Source organism: Molothrus aeneus, unplaced genomic scaffold (assembly GCF_037042795.1).
Source record: "Molothrus aeneus isolate 106 unplaced genomic scaffold, BPBGC_Maene_1.0 scaffold_30, whole genome shotgun sequence".
NCBI lineage: Eukaryota > Metazoa > Chordata > Aves > Passeriformes > Icteridae > Molothrus > Molothrus aeneus.
Genome location: NW_027098964.1, coordinates 4780229 through 4803698, shown reverse-complemented (window position 1 = coordinate 4803698; position 23470 = coordinate 4780229). Strand labels below are relative to the sequence as shown.

The window sequence follows — 23470 nt, the reverse complement described above, 5'->3', positions numbered from 1 at the left end:
CCTTGGTGACCCCGTGTCCCCCCCTTGGTGACCCCCCCTTGTGACCCCACCCCGGTGTCGCGGTGCCACCTCCCCCCGTCCCCGCTGATCCCGGGATGTCACCCCCCCCCCCCGGTGACCCTGTGACCCCCCCCTGTGTCGCGGTGCCACCAGTGCCACCCCCCCTGTCCCCGCTGATCCCGTTAAGAGCCTTTGCCCCGAGCGGGGGGGGCAGAGGTGACACCATGGCCGCCCCCCCCATTGTGTCCCCCCCGTGTCCCCCCCGGTGTCGCGGTGCCACCAGTGCCACCCCCCTGTCCCCGCTGATCCCGGGATGTCACCCCCCCATTGTGTCCCCCCCAGTGTCGCGGTGCCACCAGTGCCACCCCCGCTGATCCCGTTAAGAGCCTTTGCCCCGAGCGGGAGGGGGGGGCAGAGGTGACACCATGGCCGCCCCCCCGGGCCGCACTGTCCTTGTCACCGGCTGCTCCTCGGGCATCGGCCTGGCCGTGGCCGTGCTGCTGGCCCGGGACCCCCAGAGGCGATACCTGGGTAAAGACCGGGGCGGGGGGGGTCCTCAAAATGTCCCCAAATTGTCCCCAAGGTGGGAGGGGGGATGGGGACAGCTCGGGATTGTCCCCGAGGGCGGAGGGAAAGGGGAGGGGACACCTCGAGAGGGGAGGGTGGACACCCCGGGAGGGTCCCCAGGTGGCCCCAGGGGTCCCCCCAAGTGTCCCCAGGTGCACCCAAGTGTCCCCAAGTGTCCCCAAGGCGGGAGGGGAGGAAGGGAAATAACGGGAGGGAAGGGGATGGGGACAGCTCGGGATTGTCCCCAAGGGGGGAGGGAAAGGGGAGGGGACACCTCGAGAGGGGAGGGTAGACACCCCAGGAAGGTCCCCAAGGGTCCCCAAATGTCCCCAAGGGTCCCCCCAAGTGGCCCCAAGTGTCCTCAAATGTCCCCAGGTGCACCCAAGTGTCCCCAAGGTGGGAGGGGAGGGGATGGGGACACCCCGGGATTGTCCCCAAGGGCGGAGGGAAAGAGAGGGGGGGACACCCCGGGAGGGTCAGGGGGACACCCCAGGAAGGTCCCCAAATGTCCCCAAGTGTCCCCAAGGGTCCCCAAATGTCCCCAAGGTGGGAGGGGAGGAAGGGAAATACGGGAGGGAAGGGGATGGGGACACCCCAGGATTGTCCCCAAGGGGGTGGGGGACACCCCAGGATTGTCCCCAGCTCGTTCAGGGACACCCCAAGGGGCGGCGCTAACGGGGATTTTGGGGTCTCTAATGGGGATTTTGGGGTTTTTTTTGGGGTATTTTTGGTGTTTTTGGTGCCCAGTCCTGGCCACCATGCGGGACCTGTCCCTGATGAATTTTTGAGGTTTCTAATGGGGATTTTTTGGGTTTTTTGGGGTATTTTTGGTGTTTTTTGTGCCCAGTCCTGGCCAACATGCGGGAAGTGTCCCTGATGAATTTTTGGGGTTTTTTGGGGTATTTTTGGGGTATTTTTCTCCCCAGTCCTGGCCACCATGCGGGCCCTGTCCCTGATGAATTTTTTGGGTTTTTGGGGTATTTTTGGGGTATTTTTGGGTATTTTTGGGGTATTTTTCCCCCCAGTCCTGGCCACCATGCGGGACCTGTCCCTGATGAATTTTTGGGGTATTTTTTGGGTATTTTTGGGGTATTTTTCCCCCCAGTCCTGGCCACCATGCAGGACCTGTCCCTGATGAATTTTTGGGGTATTTTTTGGGTATTTTTGGGGTATTTTTCCCCCCAGTCCTGGCCACCATGCAGGACCTGTCCCTGATGAATTTTTGGGTATTTTTTGGGTATTTTTGGGGTATTTTTCCCCCCAGTCCTGGCCACCATGCGGGACCTGTCCCTGATGAATTTTTGGGTATTTTTTGGGTATTTTTGGGGTATTTTTCCCCCCAGTCCTGGCCACCATGCGGGACCTGTCCCTGATGAATTTTTTGGGTTTTTGGGGTATTTTTGGGGTATTTTTGGGTATTTTTGGGGTATTTTTCTCCCCAGTCCTGGCCACCATGCGGGACCTGTCCCTGATGAATTTTGGGGTATTTTTGGGGTATTTTTGGGGTATTTTTGGGTATTTTTGGGGTATTTTTCTCCCCAGTCCTGGCCACCATGCGGGACCTGTCCCTGATGAATTTTTTGGGTTTTTGGGGTATTTTTGGGGTATTTTTGGGTATTTTTGGGGTATTTTTCTCCCCAGTCCTGGCCACCATGCAGGACCTGTCCCTGATGAATTTTTGGGTATTTTTTGGGTATTTTTGGGGTATTTTTCCCCCCAGTCCTGGCCACCATGCGGGCCCTGTCCCTGATGAATTTTTTGGATTTTTGGGGTATTTTTGGGGTATTTTTGGGTATTTTTGGATATTTTTCCCCCCAGTCCTGGCCACCATGCGGGCCCTGTCCCTGATGAATTTTGGGGTATTTTTGGGGTATTTTTGGGGTATTTTTGGGGTATTTTTCCCCCCAGTCCTGGCCACCATGCGGGCCCTGTCCCTGATGAATTTTTTGGATTTTTGGGGTATTTTTGGGGTATTTTTGGGTATTTTTGGATATTTTTCCCCCCAGTCCTGGCCACCATGCGGGCCCTGTCCCTGATGAATTTTTTGGGTTTTTGGGGTATTTTTGGGGTATTTTTGGGTATTTTTGGGGTATTTTTCTCCCCAGTCCTGGCCACCATGCGGGACCTGTCGCGCCGGGGGCCGCTGGAGGCCGCGGCCGGTGCCACCCTCGGGGACACGCTGCGGATCCTGCGCCTCGACGTCACCAGCGACAGCTCCGTGGCCGAGTGCCTGCAGGGCGTCCCGGGGGGGCGCGTGGACGTCGTGGGTCAGCAAATCCCGGCATTTTTTGGGGCGATTTCGGGGAATTTTGGGGGAATTTTGGCGATTTTGGGGTGAATTTGGGGGATTTTGGGGGATTTTGGGCGATTTTGGGGTGAATTTGGGGGATTTTGGGCGATTTTTGGTGATTTTTGGTGGAATTTTGGGGGATTTTTGGTGATTTTTGGTGGAATTTTGGGAATTTTTGGACGGTTTTTGGGCGATTTTTGGGGGAATTTTGGGGATTTTGGGCGATTTTTGGGGGAATTTTGGGGGATTTTTGGCGGAATTTTGGGGATTTTTGGGCGATTTTTGGGCGATTTTTGGGGGAATTTTGGGGATTTTTGGACGATTTTTGGGGGAATTTTGGGGGATTTTTGGTGATTTTTGGGGGAATTTTGGGGATTTTTGGACGGTTTTTGGGGGAATTTTGGGGGATTTTTGGTGATTTTTGGTGGAATTTTGGGGATTTTTTGGACGATTTTTGTGGGAATTTTGGGGGATTTTTGGTGATTTTTGGGGGAATTTTGGGGATTTTTGGACGATTTTTGGGGGAATTTTGGGGATTTTTGGACGATTTTCGGGGGAATTTTGGGGGATTTTTGGTGATTTTTGGGGGAATTTGGGGGATTTTTGGGCGATTTTGGGGTGAATTTTGGGGATTTTGGGCGATTTTTGGGGGAATTTTGGGCGATTATTGGGGGAATTTTGGGGATTTTTGGTGATTTTGGGGGGAATTTTGGGGATTTTGGACGATTTTTGGGGGAATTTTGGGGATTTTTTTGGGGGGCGGAGATTTTAGGGGATTTTTTTGGGATTTTTGGGGATTTTTGCCGATTTTTGGGGGAATTTTGGGGATTTTTTTGGGGGGGCGGAGATTTTAGGGGATTTTTTTAGGGATTTTTTTGGGGATTTTTTAGCATTTTTTGGGGATTTTGGGGTGGCTTAGGGCGCTTTTGGGAGGGGGGGTTGGGGCCATTTTGGGCGGTTCGGTGGCATTTGGGGGCATTTTTTTTTTATTTTGGGGCATTTTAGGGGGTTTTGGGGGGATTTTTAGCGATTTTAGGGGGTTTTGGGAGGTTTTGGGGCAGTTTGGGGCCGTTTCGGGGGCTATGGGGGCATTTTAGGGGATTTAAAGGAATTTTTGGAGAGGAATTTTGGGGAGGGATTTTGGGAGGTTTTGGGGTGGTTCGTGGTGATTTTGGGGGGTTTGGGGGCATTTTAGGGGATTTTGGGGTGGTTTCATGTGGGTTTGGGGTGATTTGGGGGTTTTGGGGGCGATTTTGGGGGGTTTGGGGCAGCTCCAGGGTGGTTTTGAGGGGATTTTGGGGTTTTTTTGGGCCGTTTTGAGGGTTCTGGGGGTGTTTTTGGGGTGGGGTTGGGTTTTTTGGGGGCGTTTTGAGGCATGTTTGGGGTTTTGGGGGAGTTTTGGGGTTTTTGGGGGCGTTTTGAGGCGTTTTGGGGGTTTTGGGCTGGGTTTGGGCACCTTCGGAGGGTTTTGGTTCTGATGGGTGAATTTTGGGGGGGATTTCGGGATTTTTGGGGTTCCCCTGACCCCTCCCAGTGAACAACGTGAGCTGATGGATGCGGGGCGGATTTTGGGGTGGATTTAGTGGGATTTTGAGCGGATTTTATGGGATTTAATGGGATTTTTGGGATTTGTGTATCTCAGAGTCCCAGGGGCCGATTTTGGGGGGGATTTCGGGATTTTTGGGGGTTCTCCTGACCCCTCAGTGAACAGCTCAGGGCTCTGTGGATTTCGGGGTGGTTTTGGGGCGGATTTTATGGGGTTTGGGGTGGATTTAATGGGATTTTTTGGGATTTGTGTATCTCAGAGCCTCAGGGGCCGATTTTGGGGGGGATTTCGGGATTTTTGGGGCTTCCCCTGACCCCTCCCGACGCCCCCAGTGAACAACTCAGGGCTGTGGATTCAAGGGTGGATTTTATGGGATTTTGAGCGGATGTTATGGGATTTATTGGGATTTTTTGGGATTTGTGTATCTCAGAGCCCCAGGGCCGATTTTGGGGGGGATTTTGGGATTTTTTGGGGTTCCCCTGACCCCTCCCGACCCCCCCAGGGAACAGCTCAGGGCTGTGGATTTTGGGATTTTTTGGGGCAGATTTTATGGGATTTAATGGGAATTTTTGGGATTTGTGTATCTCAGAGCCCCAGGGCCAATTTTGGGGGGGATTTTGGGATTTTTGGGGGTTCCCCTGACCCCTACCAGTGAACAGCTCAGGGCTGTGGATTTCGGGATTTTTTGGGGCAGATTTTTGGGTGGATTTAATGGGATTTTGAGCGGATTTTATGGGATTTAATGGGAATTTTTGGCATTTGTGTATCTCAGAGCCCCAGGGGCCGATTTTGGGGGGGATTTCGGGATTTTTGGGGGTTCCCCTGACCCCTCCCAGTGAACAACGTGAGCTGATGGATTTGGGGCAGATTTTGGGGTGGATTTAGTGGGATTTTGAGCGGATTTTATGGGATTTAATGAGATTTTTTTGGGATTTGTGTATCTCAGAGCCCCAGGGGCCGATTTTGGGGGGGATTTCGGGATTTTTGGGGGTTCTCCTGACCCCTCAGTGAACATCTCAGGGCTGTGGATTTCGGGGTGGTTTTGGGGCGGATTTTATGGGGTTTGGGGTGGATTTAATGGGATTTTTTGGGATTTGTGTATCTCAGAGTCCCAGGGGCCGATTTTGGGGGGGATTTCGGGATTTTTGGGGCTTCCCCTGACCCCTCCCGATGCCCCCAGTGAACAACTCAGGGCTGTGGATTTTTGGGTGGATTTAGTGGGATTTTGAGCGGATTTTATGGGATTTAATGGGAATTTTTGGCATTTGTGTATCTCAGAGCCCCAGGGGCCGATTTTGGGGGGGATTTCGGGATTTTCGGGGGTTCCCCTGACCCCTCCCGACCCCCCCCCAGTGAACAACGCCGGGGTGGGGCTGGTGGGGCCCCTGGAGAGCGCCTCGGGGCCGCAGGTGCAGCGCGTGTTCGACACCAACGTTTTCGGGGTGCTGCGCCTGGCCCAGGCCCTGCTCCCCCAGATGAAGCGGCGCCGCAGCGGCCACATCGTGGTGGTCAGCAGCGTCATGGGGCTGCAGGGTGAGACCCCAAAAACCCCTCCTCGGCACCCCAAAATTCGGCTTCGGCACCCCAGAAAACCCCCGGGACCCCAAATTCCTTCTCGGGACCCCAAATATCTTTCTCGGGACCCCAAAATTCGTCTTGGGCACTCTCAAAAACCCCCGGCAGCACAAAATCCTCCTCGGCACCCCAAAAATCGGCTTCGGCACCCCCAAAAAACCCCGGGACTCCCCCAAAAAACCGGGACCCCAAAAAAGCCCCCGGGACCCCAAAATCCTCCTCGGGACCCCAAAATTCGGATTTAGCACCCCAAAAAACCCTCGGGACCCCAAAATCCTCCTCGGGACCCCAAAATTCGGCTTTGGGACCCCAAAATTCGGCTTTGGGACCCCAAAAACCCGATTATGGTGGTGATGGGGTCATGGGGCTGCAGGGTGAGACCCCAAAAACTCCTCAGGACCCCAAAATTCGGATTCGCCACCCCAAAAAAAAACCCGGGACCCCAAAAAACCCCCTGGGACCCCAAAATTCGGATTTAGCACCCAAAAAAAAAAAAAGGACCCCAAAACACCCCCCAGGACCCCAAAATCCTTCTCGGGACACCCCAAAATTCGCTTTTGGGACCCCAAAAAACCCCCGGGGACCCCAAAATCCTCCAGGGGGCCCCAAAATCCTCCCGAACCCCCCCCCGATTTTGAAGGAGTTGAGACCCCAACCCCCAAATTCTGACGAAATTGAGACCCCTCCAAGCCCCAAATTTTGGGGGAATCAAGACCCTAAACCCCCAAATTTTTGGGGGGGATGGAGATCCCAGAGCCCTCTCCCAGACCCCCCCAAATTTTTTGGGGTCCCCAGGGGTTGTGTTCAACGACATCTACTCGGCCTCCAAGTTCGCGGTGGAGGGGCTGTGCGAGAGCCTGGCCGTGCAGCTGCTGCAGTTCAACGTCTTGTGAGAGCGGGGGGAGCCCCAAAACCGCCCCGAATCACCCCAAAAACCCCCTCGGAATCACTGGAAAAGTCACCCCAAAAATGGCCCCAAGTCACCAGAAAATCGCCCCAAAAATCGCCCCAAAAACCCCCTCGGAATCAGTGGAAAATCACCCCAAAAAACCCCTTGGAATCACTGGAAAATCACCCCAAAAATGGCCCCGAATAACCCCAAAATAATGCCAGAAATTACCCCCAAATCACCCCAAAAACCCCCTCGGAATCACTGGAAAATCACCCCAAAAATGGACCCGAATCACCCTCAAATAATGCCAGAAATTACTCCCAAATTACCCCAAAAACCCCCTCGGAATCAGTGGAAAAGTCACCCCAAAAATGGCCCCGAATCACCCCAAAAACCCCCTCGGAATCAGTGGAAAAGTCACCCCAAAAATGGCCCCGAATCACCAGAAAGTCACCCCAAAAATCGCCCCAAATTACCCCAAAAACCCCCTCGGAATCACTGGAAAATCACCCCAAAAATGGCCCCGAATCACCCCAAAAATCCACCAAAAAATCCCCATAAAACCGTCCCAACCCCCCCAAAAACATTCCAAAAACCCCCCAAAAATCCCCATAAAAACCCGCCCAAACCCCTCCAAAAACCCTCCAAAAAATCCCAAAAAAATCCCCATAAACGCCCCCCAAAAATCCCCATAAACACCCGCCCAAACCCCTCAAAAATCCCCCCCAAAAAAATCTCCTAAAAATCCCCATAAAACCCCCAAAAATTCCCCATAAAACCCCCCAAAAATCCCCAAAAAAACCCGCCCAAACCCCCCAAAAACCCCTCCAAAAATCCCCTAAAAATCCCCATAAAACCCCCCAAAAATCCCCATAAAAACCCACCCAAACCCCCCAAAAACTCCTCCAAAAATCCCCTAAAAATCCCCGTAAAATCCCCTAAAAATCCCCGTAAAACCCCCCTAAAAATCCCCTAAAAATCCCCCAAAAATCCCCATAAAAACCCACCCAAACCCCTCAAAAACCCCCCAAAAAATCTTCAAAATCCCCATAAGAATCCCCATAAAACCCCCAAAAAATCGCCAAAAAATCCCCAAAAAATCCCAAAAAAATCCCCAAACCCCCCCAAAAACCCCAAAACCCCAAAAACCCCCAAAATCCCCAAAAAACCCCAAACCCGCAGCGTGTCCCTGGTGGAGCCGGGCCCGGTGAACACGGAGTTCGAGCGCAAGGTCCTGCAGGAGGTGGAAAAATCCGAATTTCCCGGCACCGACCCCGAGACCCTGCGCTACTTCCGCGAGGTTTATCTGCCCGCCAGCCGCGACGTGTTCGACACCTTCGGCCAGAGCCCCGAGGAGGTGGCGCAGGTCACGATTTGGGGGAAATTTGGGGTTTTTTGGGGTTTTTTTGGGGTTTTTATGGCGATTTTTGGGGATTTAATGGGGATTTTTGAGGCCATTTTGAGGCATTTCCTCCGCCAGCCAGCAGGGGGCGTAGGTGAGCACGTGGAGGAATTTTGGGGATTTTTTTTATTTTAAAGATTTTTTTTGAGCTTTTTGGGGTTTTTATGGCAATTTTAGGGGATTTGTTTTGATTTTTTGGGATTTTGGGGGATTTTGGAGGGATTTTTTTGGGGTTTTGTGGTGATTTTTGGAGCAGTTTTGGGGCATTTCCTGCCCGCCAGCCGCGACGTGTTCGACACCTTCGGCCAGAGCCCCGAGGAGGTGGCGCAGGTCACGATTTGGGGGAAATTTGGGGTTTTTTGGGGTTTTTTTGGGGTTTTTATGGCGATTTTTGGTGGATATTTTTTGTGGATTTTTGGGGGTATTTTTGGGGATTTTGTGGGGAATTTTTTTGGGATATTTTCGGGATTTTCTGTGGATCTTTTGGGGATTATTTGGGGATTTTTGGGGAGATTTTTTTTGGTGTTTTTTTTTAGATTTTTAAAACTCTTTTTGAGATTTTCTTTTTAATTTTTGGGGGATTTTGAGGGGATTTATGAGAGTATTTTTGGGGGGATTTTTAATTTTTTTTTCAGATTTTTTTCGGGGGGGAGTTTTAAAAATGTTTTATTTTTTGGTGGGAGGTTTGGAGGATTTTTTGAGGATTTTTTGTGGATATTTTGAAAAAAAACCACTTTTGGATTTTTTCAGGATTTTTTGGCGATTTTTTTGGGGGGGATTTTTTCAGATTTTTTTTGGGGGGGGAGTTTTAAAAGTGTTTTATTTTTTGGGAGTTTTGGAGGATTTTGTTCAGATTTTTGAAAAAATATATATATATTTATATATATATTATATATATATATAAAAATATATATATAAATATATATAAATATATATATATATTATATTTTATAATATATATTTTGGAAAAATATACTTTTGGATTTTTTCGGGATTTTTGGGCGAATTTTTTGGGGGGGGATTTTTTTTCAGATTTTTGGGGGGGGAGTTTTAAAAGTGTTTTATTTTTTGGGAGTTTTGGAGGATTTTTTGAGGAGTTTTGAAAAAAATATATATATATTTTTATATATATATTTTATATATATAAAATTATATATAAATATATATAAAAATATATATAAATATAAATATAAATATAAATATAAATATAAATATAAATATAAATAAATATATATACACATATATATACATATATATATATATATTTATTTATTTATATATATATATATATATATATATTTTATATTTTATAATATATATTTTGAAAAAATATACTTTTGGATTTTTCCGGGATTTTTTGTCAATTTTTTTTTTTGGGGGGGGGCGGGGGGGGGGAGTTTTTTGGGGGGGGGCGGGGCTTTTTCAGGCTTTCTTGTCGCCATTTTTTCCCGGATTTTTTTGGCAGATATTTAAAATTTGTTTAATTATTATTTTTTCCCGTCCCCCCCCCAATTCCAGGCCATCGTGGCGGTGATCGGCGCCCGCCGCCCCCCGTTCCGGACCCCCACCAACCCCCTGTACTCCCCCCTGCTCGCCCTGCGCTTCGCCGACCCCCGCGGGGACCTCGGCGTCCGAACCTTCCAGCGCCTCCTGTTCGACCTCGGCCCCGCTTTCCACCTGAGCCTGGCGCTGCTGCGCTGCCTCAGCTGCCGCTGCTGCCGCCGCCGCGTCACCCCCGTCTGAAAACGACGAGTTTTGGGGCTTTTTGGGGCGATTTTAGGGGATTTAGGGAGGTTTTAGGGTTTTTTATTTGGGGGGTTTAGGGGTATTTTATTTAGGGTATTTTAGGGATTTTTGGTGGTCTCGAGGTCCTCGGGTGTCTTTGAGTCACCCCCACCTGAAAACACCAATTTTTGGGGCTTTTTGGGGTGAAATCTGGGCAATTTTAGGGGATTTATGGAGCTTTTAGGGCTTTTTATTTGGGGGTTTAGGGGTATTTTAGCGATTTTTGGTGGTCTCGAGGTCCTTGGGTGTCTTTGAGTCACCCCCATCTGAAAACACCAATTTTGGGGTTTTTGGGGCGAAATCGGGGCGATTTTAGGGGATTTAGGGAGCTTTTAGGGCTTTTTATTTGGGGGGTTTAGGGGTATTTTATTTAGGGTATTTTAGGGATTTTTGGTGGTCTCGAGGTCCTCGGGTGTCTTTGAGTCACCCCCGTCTGAAAACGCCGATTTTTGGGGCTTTTGGGGCGATTTTAGGGGATTTAGGGAGCTTTTAGGGCTTTATTTGGGGGGGGGTTAGGGGTATTTTATTTAAGGTATTAGGGGGATTTTTGGTGGTCTCGAGGTCCTCGGGTGTCTTTGAGTCACCCCCACCTGAAAACACCAATTTTTGGGGCTTTTTGGGGTGAAATCTGGGCAATTTTAGGGGATTTAGGGAGGTTTTAGGGTTTTTTATTTAGGGGTTTAGGGGTATTTTAGGGATTTTTGGTGGTCTCGAGGTCCTTGGGTGTCTTTGAGTCACCCCCATCTCAAAACACCAATTTTGGGGTTTTTGGGGCGAAATCGGGGCGATTTTAGGGGATTTAGGGAGCTTTTAGGGCTTTTTATTTGGGGGGTTTAGGGGTATTTTATTTAGGGTGTTATATTTAGGGGGATTTTTGGTGGTCTCGAGGACCTCGGGTGTCTTTGAGTCACCCCCGTCTGAAAACGCCGAGTTTGGGGCTTTTTGGGGCGATTTTAGGGGATTTATGGAGATTTTAGGGCTTTTTATTTGGGGGTTTAGGGGAATTTTAGGGATTTTTGGTGGTCTCGAGGTCCTTGGGTGTCTTTGAGTCACCCCCACCTGAGGACACAAAATTGGGGCTTTTTGGGGTGAAATCTGGGCGATTTTATGGGATTTAGGGAGGTTTTAGGGCTTTTTATTTAGGGGTTTAGGGGTATTTTAGGGATTTTTGGTGGTCTCGAGGTCCTTGGGTGTCTTTGAGTCACCCCCATCTGAAAACACCAATTTTTGGGGCTTTTTGGGCGAAATCTGGGCAATTTTAGGGGATTTATGGAGCTTTTAGGGCTTTTTATTTGGGGGGTTTAGGGGTATTTTATTTAGGGTGTTATATTTAGGGGGATTTTTGGTGGTCTCGAGGACCTCGGGTGTCTTTGAGTCACCCCCGTCTGAAAACACCGATTTTTGGGGCTTTTGGGGCGAAATCAGGGCGATTTTGTGGAGATTTGGGGTGAAGTTCCAGTGAAATCAGGGAGTTTTTAGTGGCTTTTAGGGGGGTCTTGAGGGCCTCGGGTGTGTTTGAGTCTGCCATGTCTGAGGGAACCCCAAAATCGGGGTTTGGGGGGGAAATTCGGGGAGATTTGAGGTGAAATTTGGGCGAAATTGGGGAGTTTTGGGGTGAAATTGGGAGGTTTTAGGAGAGTTAGGAGGGGGTTGGGGGTTTTGGGGAGGTTTTGGGGGGTCTCACCTGAATCTCGAGGTCCTCAGGTGTCTTTGAGTCAGCCCCGTCTGAGGCCACCCCAAAAATTCTGGATTCTGGGGAGTCCTGGGGGGGATTTGGGGTGAAACTGGGGGGGGGGTTTAGGAGATTTTAGGACATTTTGGGGGGTTTTGGGAAACTTTGGGGGATCTTGGGAATTTTGGGGAATTCTAGGGGGAATTTTGGGGGGAATTTTGGGGGGAATTTTGGGGAACTTTTGGGGGATTTTCGGGGGAATTTTGGGGAATTTTCGGAGTCTCCTCCACACTTGAGGGGTCACTGGGCTTCTCCATTAAACCCAAAACTCCTCCCACAGTCTCCCTCTCTCATTCACTGCCGCGCCGGGGACTTTGGGCTCCCTGGGAAGGATTTTGGGGCATTTTTTTGATTTTTTTGGTATTTTTTTGTGATTTTTTTTGGCCCCAAACCAACGGGGCAACAAAACCACCGGAACTCAAGTTCGGGGAAAAATTGAAACCCGGAAGGAAACGGAAGCGACACACCGGAAGTGACCGGAAGCGTTGGGGAGACACCGGAAGTAGCGAGGACACGCGGCCGCGGCGGGATGGGGCGGCCCGGGAAGGTCGGGGGGAAAAACCGGGAAAAAATGGGAAAAAAAGGGGAAAAAACCGGGAAAAACCGAGAAAAACCGGGACAGGGAAGGGTCAGGGGAGCAGCGGGGGGTCGGGAGTGGCGGGAGGGGCGAAAAAAGCTGCGGGATCGCAAAATTTTGGGGAAAAATCCCAAAATTTTGGGACTCGTGAGGGGAAAAGTGGGATCGGGGGGAGGGGGTCTCGGAAATCCCAAATTTTGGAGTTTCCAGCCCATTCTGGAGAGGCGAAAACGGGATTTCAGCGTTGGGAGGGGCTGGAAACTCCCGGATATTGGGTTTTCTCAGGATCGGAATTCCCAAATTTTTGGCTTTTTGGGGATAATTGAGGATGTTTTTAACCCTTTCAGAGCCGTTTCCAGCGGCAGCAGCGCGCCCAGGCCCGGCTGCGCTCGGAGCAGGAATTCTCCTCCGTCCCTCACTCGTTCGTGTTTCCCCGGGGCCGGCCCGGGAGGAGCCTCAGGAGCCTCTGCAAGGACCTCAGGAGGGTCCTGGAGCCCTTCACGGCCCGGAACCTGCAGGTGACACCCGGGGGATGTTGGGGACACATTTGGGACATTGGGATCACTGGGATTGGGGATTGGGGACACTGGGAATGGGGACATTGGGACACTGGGAATGGGCTCAGGAGGGTCCTGGAGCCCTTCACGGCCAGGAACCTGCAGGTGACACCCGGGGGACACCTTGGGGACGCCTTGGGGACACACCTGGGACATTGGGATCACTGGGATTGGGGATTGGGGACATTGGGGTACTGGGGACACTGGGGTTGGGCTCAGGGGGTCCTGGAGCCCTTCACAGCCAGGAACCTGCAGGTGACACCCGGGGGACGTTGGGGACACCTTGGGGACATTGGGGACACCTTGGGGACGCACCTGGGGACACTGGGGACACCTTGGGGACATTGGGGACACCTCGGGGACGCACCTGGGGACACATTCGGGACGTTGGGATCACTGGGAATGGGGATTCGGGACACTGGGAATGGGCTCAGGGGGGTCCTGGAGCCCTTCACGGCCAGGATTTTTGGGGGATTTTTGGAATTTGGGATTCAGGAATTTTGGGATTTCCCAGGAATTTCAGGGTTTTTTTTCCCCAGGAATTTTGAGATTTCTCTTCCAGGAATTTTGGGGTTTTTTTCCCAAGAATTTCAGTTTTTTTCCCCAAGAATTTCAGGTTTTTCTCTGGAATTTCGAGGTTTCTCTTGCAGGAATTTTGGGGTTTTTTTTCCCAGGAATTTTGAGTTTTTTTCTTCCAGGAATTTTGGGGGGTTTTCCCAAGAATTTCAGGTTTTTTCTCCAGGAATTTCGGGGTTTTTTTCCCAGGAATTTTGAGGGGATTTTCGGAATTTGGGATTCGGGAATTGTGAGACTCAGGAACTTTGGGATTCAGGAATGTTGTGAGTCAGGAATTTAGGATTCAAGAATTTGGGATTCAGGAATTTTGGGATTTCCCAGGAATTTCAGGGTTTTTTCCCAGGAATTTTCATGTTTTTTTCCCCAAGAATTTCAGTTTTTTTCTCCAGGAATTTTGGGTTTTTTCCCAGGAATTTCGGGGTTTTTCTCTGGAATTTCGAGGTTTTTCTTCCAGAAATTTTGGGGTTTTTTCCCCAAGAATTTCAGGGTTTTTTTCCCAGGAATTTCGAGGTTTTTCCCAGGAATTCCGAGGTTCCTCTTTCAGGATTTCTGGGACTCCTCAGGAATTTGGGGATTTGGGAATTTTGGGATTTTCCAGGTGCGCCGGAGCAATTCCCTGCGGGACCTGGTGGCCGTGGCCGGGCCCTTGGGGGTCACCCAGTTCCTGGTGCTCAGCAAATCCCAAACCGGCGTCAACCTGGTGAGAATCCCGGGAATTTGGGGCATTTTTAGGAATTTCGGGCAATTCCAGGGGGTCCCAAATCCCTCCCGGACCCAGAGGATGAAGAATTTTCCAGATTGATCCCAAATTCTGTGATTGATCCCAAAGTAAACGCTCTGATGGGTCTGGGATGGGGCTTGGGGATTTTGGGGTTTTGGGGTTTGGGGTTGGGAATTTTTATGGGATTTTAATGGGAATTTTCCAGGATTTTTCTGGGATTTTTGGGGGGAATTTTTTTTTTTTTTTTTCCGGGATTTTTTTGGGGATTTTTCTGAAGATTTTTCTTGGATTTTCCCATGATTTTTATGGGATTTTTTTCCAGATTTTTATGGGATTTTTTTTGGGATTTTTCTGAAGATTTTTCTGGGATTTTCCCATGATTTTTATGGGATTTTTTTTCAGAATTTTTCTGGGATTTTTACGGATTTTTTTTTCTGGGATTTTCCCGTTATTTCCCTGGGATTTTCCCAGGATGTTTTTCCTGGGATTTTTCCAGGATTTTTTCCAGGATTTTCCCAGGAATTTTCTGAGGTTTACCCAGGATTTTTTATGGGAGTTCTATGGAATTTTCCCAGGAATATTCCAGGATTTTTTTCCAAGGATTTTCTGGGATTTTCCCAGCATTTTACTGGGATTTTACCAGGATTTTCCTGGGAGTTTTCTGAGGAATTTCCCAGAATTTTTCCAGGATTTTCCTGAGAATTTTCACAGGATTTCTCCAGGAATTTTTCCTTTTTTTTTTTTTTCTCCAGGATTTTCCTGGAATTTTCCCAGCATTTTTTCTGGGAATTTTCTGAGGATTTCCCCGAGATTTTTATGGGAATTTTCCTGGGATTTTTCCCAGAATTTTCCTGGATTTTTTCCCAGAATTTTCCTGGGATTTTTCTGAGGATTTTTCCAGGATTTTTCTGGAATTTTCCCGGATTTTTCCCATTCCTGAATCTTTTCCTCTTTCCCAGAAACTTTTCCGGCTGCCGGGGGGTCCCACCCTGACCTTCAAAGTGCTGCAGGTGCGTCCAGGAATTCTGGGAATTTTGGGAATTTTGGGAATTTTTTGGGAATTCTGGGGGAGGGATTGATCCCAGGTTGTTTTTTTTTTGGGAATTCTGGGGTGATTTTTGCACATTCCAGAGAGAATTCCAGGATTTCTTTGGGATTCCATCTCATTATTCCTCCTTTCCCAGCACTCCCTGATGCGGAATTCGGGATTTTTTTGGGGGATTTGGGATTTTTTGGGGGATTCTGGGCTGATTTTTTGGGGAATAAATGGATTTATTTAAATTTTTCTTGGGATTCAATCCCATTTTTCCCCATTTTTTTTCCCATTTTTCTCCTTTTTTGCCCCATTCCAGCACTCCCTGGAGCGGGACCTGGTCTCGGCCCTCAGGAGGCACCACAGAGATTCTGGGGGGATTTTTGTGATTCTGGGGTGGATTTTAATGGGATTTTAATGAGATTTTAATGACTTTTTCAGGATTTTAATGATTTTTTTCAGGATTTTAATGATTTTTTCCCCATTTTTCCCCTTTTTTGCCCCGTTCCAGCACTCCCTGGTGTGGGCCGTGGTCTCGGCCCTCAGGAGGCACCGCCTGGTTCTGGGGCTCCTGGGGGTGGATTTTAATGGGATTGAATGGGATTTTAATGGGATTTTAATGGGATTAAATGGATTTTGATGGGATTCAATGGATTTTAATAATTTTTTTTCCCCATTTTTCCCCATTTTTCCCGTTTTTTGCCCCGTTCCAGGACTCCCTGGTGTGGGCCGTGGTCTCGGCCCTCAGGAGGCACCGCCTGGTTCTGGGGCTCCTTGGGGTGGATTTTAATGGGATTTAATGGGATTTTAATGGAATTTTAATGGAATTTTAATGAGATTTTAATGAGATTTTAAAGATTTTTTCAGGATTTTAATGATTTTTTCCCATTTTTCCCGTTTTTTGCCCCATTCCAGCACTCCCTTGTCTGGGACATGGTCTCAGCCCTCAGAAGGCAGCGCCTGCACCAGCAGCAGATCTGGGGCTCCTTGGGGTGGATTTTAATGGGATTTTAATGGAATTTTAATGAGATTTTAATGACTTTTTCAGGATTTTAATGATTTTTTCAGGATTTTAATGATTTTTTTCAGGATTTTAATGATTTTTTTTCCCCATTTTCCCCATTTTTCCCCCTTTTTGCCCCATTCCAGTACTCCCTGGTGCGGGACGTGGTCTCGGCCCTCCGGCGGCACCGTGGAGATTCTGGGGTGGATTTTAATGGGATTAAATGGAATTTTAATGGGATTTTAATGGGATTCAATGGATTTTAATGGGATTTTGATGGGATTCAATGGATTTTAATGATTTTTTTTTCCCTTTTTTTCCCCGTTTTTCCCGTTTTCTGCCCCGTTCCAGTACTCCCTGGTGCGGGACGTGGTCTCGGCCCTCCGGCGGCACCGCATGCACGAGCAGCAGTTCCTGCACCCCCCGTTGCTGGTGCTGGGCAATTTCGGGGCGCGGGCGCGGGCGGAGCTCAGGCTCATGGCCGGGATGTTCCAGGGGATGTTCCCGGCCCTCAACGTCCACAGGGTCAGGGAACGTTCCGGAATCCCAGCCCCCATCGGCCGGGGATTCCTCGGGGATCACGTGGGAAACGGTCCGGGAATTCTGTGGGAATGAATCGGGAATGAATCGGGATTTAATTGGGGATTGTATGGGAATTATTCGGGAATTAATTGGGGATTATGTGGGAATTAATCAGGAATTATGTGGGAATGATCTGGGAATTAATTGGGAATTAATCAGGAATTATGTGGGAATTTGTCAGGAATTAACCAGAAATTTTGTGGGAATTAATCAGGAATTATGCGGGAAATATCTGGAAATTATCCGGGAATTATGTGGGAATTAATTAAAAATTATGTGGGAATTAGTCAGGAGTTATCTGGGAATTATGTGGGAATTAATTGGGAATTAATCAGGAATTATCTGGGATTTGTTTGGGAATTATCTGGGAATTGTCCTGGAATTTTATCTGGAATTTTATCTGGGAATTATCTGGGAATTTGGGAGCTGGGATTTGGGAAAATGGGGAGAGGGGCAGGAAAAGGGGATTTGGGGTCTGGGAACAGAGAAAAGGGGATTTTCCCCATTCCCATTTTCCAGTTTTTTTCCCGTTTTTTCCCATTTTTCCCGTTTTTCCCATCCCAGGTGAACCTGAACTCCATCCGTCGCTGTTTGCTGATCTCCTACGACGCCGACTCCCAGCTCCTGGAATTCCGACACTAGTGAGAGCCCGAGCCCAAAATCCCAAATCCCCAATTCCCAAAATCCCCAAATCCCAAATTCCTGAATTCCCAAAATCCCAAATTCCCGAATTCCAAATTCCCAAAATCCCAGCGTCCCAAATTCCCAAAGTCCCCAATTCTCAAAGTTCTGAAGTCCCAAATTCCCAAATCCTGAATTCCCCAATTCCCAAAATCCTGAATTCCCAAAATCCCCAAATTCCTAATTTCCCCAATTCCCAAATTCCTGAATTCCAAATTCCCAAAGTCCCGGCGTCCCCAATTCCCCAATTCCCAAAATCCTGAATTCCCAAAATCTTGAATTCCCCAAATTCCCAAAATCTCAAATTCCCAAAGTCTCAAAGTCCTGAATTCCCAGAGTCCCAAATTCCCATTTTTCCAGGATTTTTCCCAAATTCCCCCGTTTTTCCCCCATTTCCAGCAGTGTCCAGGTGGTTCCCCATTCTCAAATTCCCATTTTTTTCCTATTTTTTTCCCACTTTTCCCCATTTTTTCCCATTTTTCCCTATTTTTTTCCATTTTTTCCCCATTTTTTCCCCTTTTTTTCCCATTTTTTCCCAAATTCCCCCGTTTTTCCCCCATTTCCAGCAGTGTCCAGGTGGTGCCCGTGGGGCTCAGCCGGGGGCTCCGGAAAATTCTCCAGGAGAAATTCCCGAACCTGGGCAGGATGGACGACATCAGCCAGCTCCTCACGGGGTATGGGGACAGTGGGGACACCACGGGGACATTGGGGACACATTGGGGACACCTTGGGGACATTGGGGACACCTTGGGGACAATGGGGACATTGGGGACACCACGGGGACACTGGGGACACCCTGGGGACACCTTGGGGACAATGGGGACATTGGGGACACCCTGGGGACAATGGGGACACCTTGGGGACACCACGGGGACATTGGGGACACCTTGGGGACAATGGGGACATTGGGGACACCACGGGGACATTGGGGACACATTGGGGACAATGGGGACATTGGGGACACCACGGGGACATTGGGGACACCTGGGCAGGATGGACGACATCAGCCAGCTCCTCACGGGGTATGGGGACACCACGGGGACACCCTGGGGACAATGGGGACACCTTGGGGACAGTGGGGACACCTTGGGGACAGTGGGGACACCTGGGCGGGATGGACGACATCAGCCAGCTCCTGATGGGGTACCTTGGGGACACCATGGGGACATTGGGGACCTCACAGAGACACCTTGGGGACACCTCGGGGACATCAGGGACACATTGGGGGTTGGGGACATCCCAGGGACATCAGCCAGCTGCTCATGGGGACACTGGGGGAGAAAGGGGGACATTGGGGACACCTCCAGAGATGTCCCCTGTCCCTGTGTCCCCTGTCCTGTCCCTGTGTCACCTGTCCCTGTCCCCTCCCCAGGGACGTTGTCCTGTCCCAGAGGTGTCACCTGTGTCACCTGTCCCTGTGTCCCCTGTCCTGTCCTGTCCCTGTGTCACCTGTCCCTGTCCCCTCCCCAGGGACGTTGTCCTGTCCGAGAGCGAAGCGGAGCCGGACGGGTCCCAGAACGTTCTGGAACTGCCCCAGAACTGCGCCGGGCGCGGGAACGCGGTGACACAGCAGAGCGCCATCAGGCTGACCGAGGTGACAATGGGGACATCCATGGGGACATCCATGGGGACATCCATGGGGACACTGGGGTGACACAGCAGAGCGCCATCAGGCTGACCGAGGTGACACTGAGGGGACAATGGGGACACTGAGGGGACAATGGGGACACTGAGGGGACACTGGGGTGACACAGCAGAGCGCCATCAGGCTGACCGAGGTGACACTGAGGGGACAATGGGGACACTGAGGGGACAATGGGGACACTGAGGGGACACTGGGGTGACACAGCAGAGCGCCATCAGGCTGACCAAGGTGACACTGAGGGGACAATGGGGACACTGAGGGGACACCAATGGGGACAATGGGGACACTGAGGGGACAATGGGGACATCAATGGGGACACTGGGGACACTGAGGGGACAATGGAGTGACACAGCAGAGCGCCATCAGACTGACCGAGGTGACAGTGGGGACACTGAGGGGACAATAGGGACATTGGGGTGACATTGGGGTGACACAGCAAAGCGCCATCAGACTGACCGAGGTGACAGTGGGGACACTGAGGGGACACTGGGGACATCAATGGGGACATTGGGGACACTGGGGTGACCCAGCAGAGCGCAGTGAGACTGACCGAGGTGACACCAATGGGGTGACACAGCAGAGCGCTGTGACACTGAGTGTCCCCCTGTCCCCCGTCTGTCCCTGTCCCCGTGTCCGTCTGTCCCCGTGTCCGTCTGTCCCAGATCGGGCCCCGTCTGACGCTGCAGCTGCTGAAGGTGGAGGAGGGGCTGGGCCAGGGCAACGTCCTCTACCATGGGCTGGGTGAGTGACACACCTGGGACAGGTGACACAGCTGGGACACAGCTGGGACACACCTGGGACAGGTGACACAGCTGGGACACACCTGGGGACACAGCTGGGACACACCTGGGACACAGCTGGGACACACCTGGGACAGGTGACACACCTGGGACACACCTGGGACACACCTGGGACACACCTGGGACAGGTGACACAGCTGGGGACACACCTGGGACACACCTGGGGACACAGCTGGGACACACCTGGGACAGGTGACACAGCTGGGGACACACCTGGGACACACCTGGGGACACAGCTGGGACACACCTGGGACAGGGATAGGGGACACCTATCCCTGGTGTCTCAGGTGTATCCCAGGTGTAACCCCGGTGTATCTCAGGTGTATCCCAGGTGTATCCCCGGTGTAACCCAGGTGTGTCCCAGGTGTAACCCAGGTGTAACCCCGGTGTATCCCCGGTGTATCTCAGGTGTAACCCAGGTGTAACCCAGGTGTATCCCAGGTGTAACCCAGGTGTAACCCCGGTGTATCTCAGGTGTAACCCAGGTGTATCCCAGGTGTATCCCCGGTGTATCCCAGGTGTATCCCCGGTGTAACCCAGGTGTATCCCAGGTGTAACCCAGGTGTGTTTTACCTGCAGCCCCCAAAGGTGAGGAGGAGCTCCGGGAGCTCCTGGCCCGGCGCGAGCAGCGGCTCCAGGTGAGGGCGGAGCGGAGGCGGCAGCAGGAGCAGAACCTGGAGAGGAAACGGAAACAGCGGGAACGGCACAGGTGAGACCCGGGGGACAGGTGAGATACAGGGGACAGGTGAGGGGAGAGGGGACAGGTGAGACTGGGACAGGGACAGGGACAGTGACAGTGACAGGGACAGGTGAGACACAGGGACAGGTGAGACCCAGGGGACAGGTGAGGGGACAGGGACAGGTGAGACATGGGACAGGTGTGGGGACAGGGGACAGTGACAGGGACAGGGACAGGTGAGACATGGGACAGGTGGGACACAGGGGACAGGTGAGGGGACAGGTGAGACACAGGGACAGGGACAGGTGAGACACAGAGGACAGGGACAGGGGACAGGGACAGGTGAGACACGGGGACAGGTGAGGGGACAGGTGAGACATGGGGACAGGTGAGATACAGGGGACAGGTGAGACTGGGACAGGTTGGACAGGGACAGTTGAAGGTGGCAGGGTCCTCCCAGGTGAGGGCAGAAAGGTGACACAGGTGAGGCTCCCCCAAGTGTCCCCTTACCTGCCCCTCCCCTGTCCCCCTCCCCTGTCCCTCACCTGTCCCTCCCCTGTCCCTCACCTGTCCCCACCTGTCCCAACCTGTCCCCACCTGTCCCCCTCCCCTGTCCCCACCTGTCCCTCCCCTGTCTCACCTGTCCCCCTCCCCTGTCCCCGCCTGTCCCCCTCACCTGTCCCCACCTGTCCCTCCCCTGTCCCCACCTGTCCCTCCCGTCTCACCTGTCCCCACCTGTCCCCACCTGTCCTCCTCCCCTGTCCCCACCTGTCCCTCTCACCTGTCCCTCCCCTGTCCCCACCTGTCCCCACCTGTCCTCCTCCCCTGTCCCCACCTGTCCCTCTCACCTGTCCCCACCTGTCCCTCCCCTGTCCTCACCTGTCCCTCCCCTGTCCCTCTCAGGGAGCGCAGCCTGGCCGGGATGGGCCGGGCCCCAGGTGGCCCCGCAGGTGACACCGGGGGTGGCCCCGCAGGTGGCCCTGGAGGTGACAGCGACGTCGAGGACCCCGGCGCACCTGAGGCGGGCGAGGCCGAGGCGTCGGACGAGGACGAGGCCGAATATTACAGAGAGGAGCTGGGGGAGGAGCCCGAGCCAGGTGAGCCGGGGGCAGGGGGGGTGTGGGGCAGGAAAAGGGAATTTGGGGGTTTCAGGTGAGTTTTGGGGGGCGCCAGGTGAGTTTTAGGGGTGTAATGGGGGATTTGGGGAGGATCCAGGTGAGTTTTGGGGGGTTCCAGGTGAATTTAGGGGAGACTCAGGTGAATTTTGGGGTTTTCAGGTGAGTTTTGGGGGGCTCCAGGTGAATTTTGGGCTTTCCAGGTGAGTTTGGGGGGCTCCAGGTGAGGTTTGGGGGGTATAAAAGGAAATTTTGGGGTGTTCCAGGTGAATTTTGGGGAGGTTTCAGGTGAATTTTGGGGAGGTTTCAGGTGATTTTGGGGTTCCCAGGTGAATTTTGGGGAGGTTTCAGGTGATTTTGGGGTTTCCCTCCCCGGAAGTGGCTGATGACGCCAAAATTCCTGAATTTCCGTGATTTGGGATCAAAGTAAACGCTCTGACACTTCCGGGGCCCTCCTGGCACCACAAATCCCAAATTTTCCCCCCAAATCCCAAAATTTTATCCTTAAATTCCTTTTTTTTCCTCCCCAAACCCCTTTTATTCCCTCCAAATCCCATTTTTATTCTCTTAAATCCCAATTTTCCATCCCTAAATTCCATTTTTTCTCCCCAAATCCCAATTTTTCCCCCCTAAATCCCATTTTTTCCCCTCTAAATTCCCATTTTCCCCCTTTTTCCCCCAGATTTGTTCCCTGGCAGCTCCAAGAGGAAGCGAAGCCCCTCGGCCGCGCCCCGAGCCCGGAAACGACGGAAGAGGAGCCCAAAATCCACCCCAGGAACCCCAAAATCCACCCCAGGAACCCCAAAATCCACACCTGGATCCCAAAAATCCACCCCAGGAACCCCAAATTTCACACCTGGATCCCAAAATCCCCACCCTGGAACCCCGAAATCCCACCCTGGAAATCCCAAATTTCGTCGTGGCACCCCAAAATCCCAACAGAGAACCCCAAAATCCCACCCGGGACACCCCAAAAACCCCAAATCCCACCCCAGGAAACCCGGAACCCCCAAATCCCAACAGGAAACCCCAAAATCCCAACCTGGAACCTCCAGATCCCACCCGGGACACCCCAAAAATCCCAAATCCCACCCGAGACACCCCAAAAACCCCAAATCCCACCCGAGACACCCCAAAAACCCCAAATCTTCCCCAGGACACCCCAAAAACCCCAAATCCCGCCGTGGGAAGCTCCTGAGCCCCCAGAAAATCCCAAATTTCCCTCGGCCAGGACGAGCCCGGAAAAGGAAAAACTGAGAGGGGAAAAAATTGGGGAATTTGGGACCCCCCTGATCCCAATGGGGTCGGGAATTTGGGGTCTCTGGGATGGATTTTGGGGTCCAACGGAATTTTGGGATTTCCAGAAAAATTTTGGGATCCTCCCCAAAGTTCCCTCAGCTTTTCCCTGCTGGGATTCCCCCAAATCCAGAGGAACTAACCCCAAAAAAATGGGGGAAAACAACAAAAAAAGAGGAAAAGTGTGGGGAAAAAATCCCAGAAAAATGGGGAAAAAAACCTCAAAAAAGGCGAAAGAAGAGGGGGGAATAAAGTTGGATTCACCCCGAGAACTCGGGTCGCTCTTTTTTCCAGGAAAATTTCACTTTTCCCACCCCAAATCCCACTTCTCCCACCCAAAATCTCCTCTCTCAGCCCCAAATCCCACTTTTCCCCCCCAAAAAATTCCCATTTTTTCCACCCATAATTTCCATTTT

At 51.2% G+C, this 23470-nt stretch overlaps 2 protein-coding genes across 2 annotated transcripts; both read left to right on the top strand.

Moving 5' to 3' along the window:
• Positions 1-375: 375 nt before the first annotated feature.
• RDH8 (retinol dehydrogenase 8) lies at positions 376-11665 on the top strand. The gene is made up of 6 exons (XM_066570500.1): positions 376-531; positions 2673-2834; positions 5757-5936; positions 6774-6867; positions 8053-8236; positions 9791-11665. Exons 1-6 carry the CDS (start codon positions 426-428, stop codon positions 10013-10015), a joined length of 951 nt encoding a protein of 316 aa, XP_066426597.1. The 5' UTR covers positions 376-425; the 3' UTR covers positions 10016-11665.
• Positions 11666-11991: 326 nt separating this feature from the next.
• On the top strand, positions 11992-23326 carry PPAN (peter pan homolog). The gene is made up of 12 exons (XM_066570396.1): positions 11992-12336; positions 12714-12884; positions 14098-14199; positions 15180-15230; positions 16608-16781; positions 17403-17479; positions 18086-18193; positions 18990-19113; positions 19827-19905; positions 20544-20673; positions 21547-21740; positions 22441-23326. Exons 1-12 carry the CDS (start codon positions 12319-12321, stop codon positions 23013-23015), a joined length of 1803 nt encoding a protein of 600 aa, XP_066426493.1. The 5' UTR covers positions 11992-12318; the 3' UTR covers positions 23016-23326.
• The last annotated feature ends 144 nt before the right edge of the window (positions 23327-23470 follow it).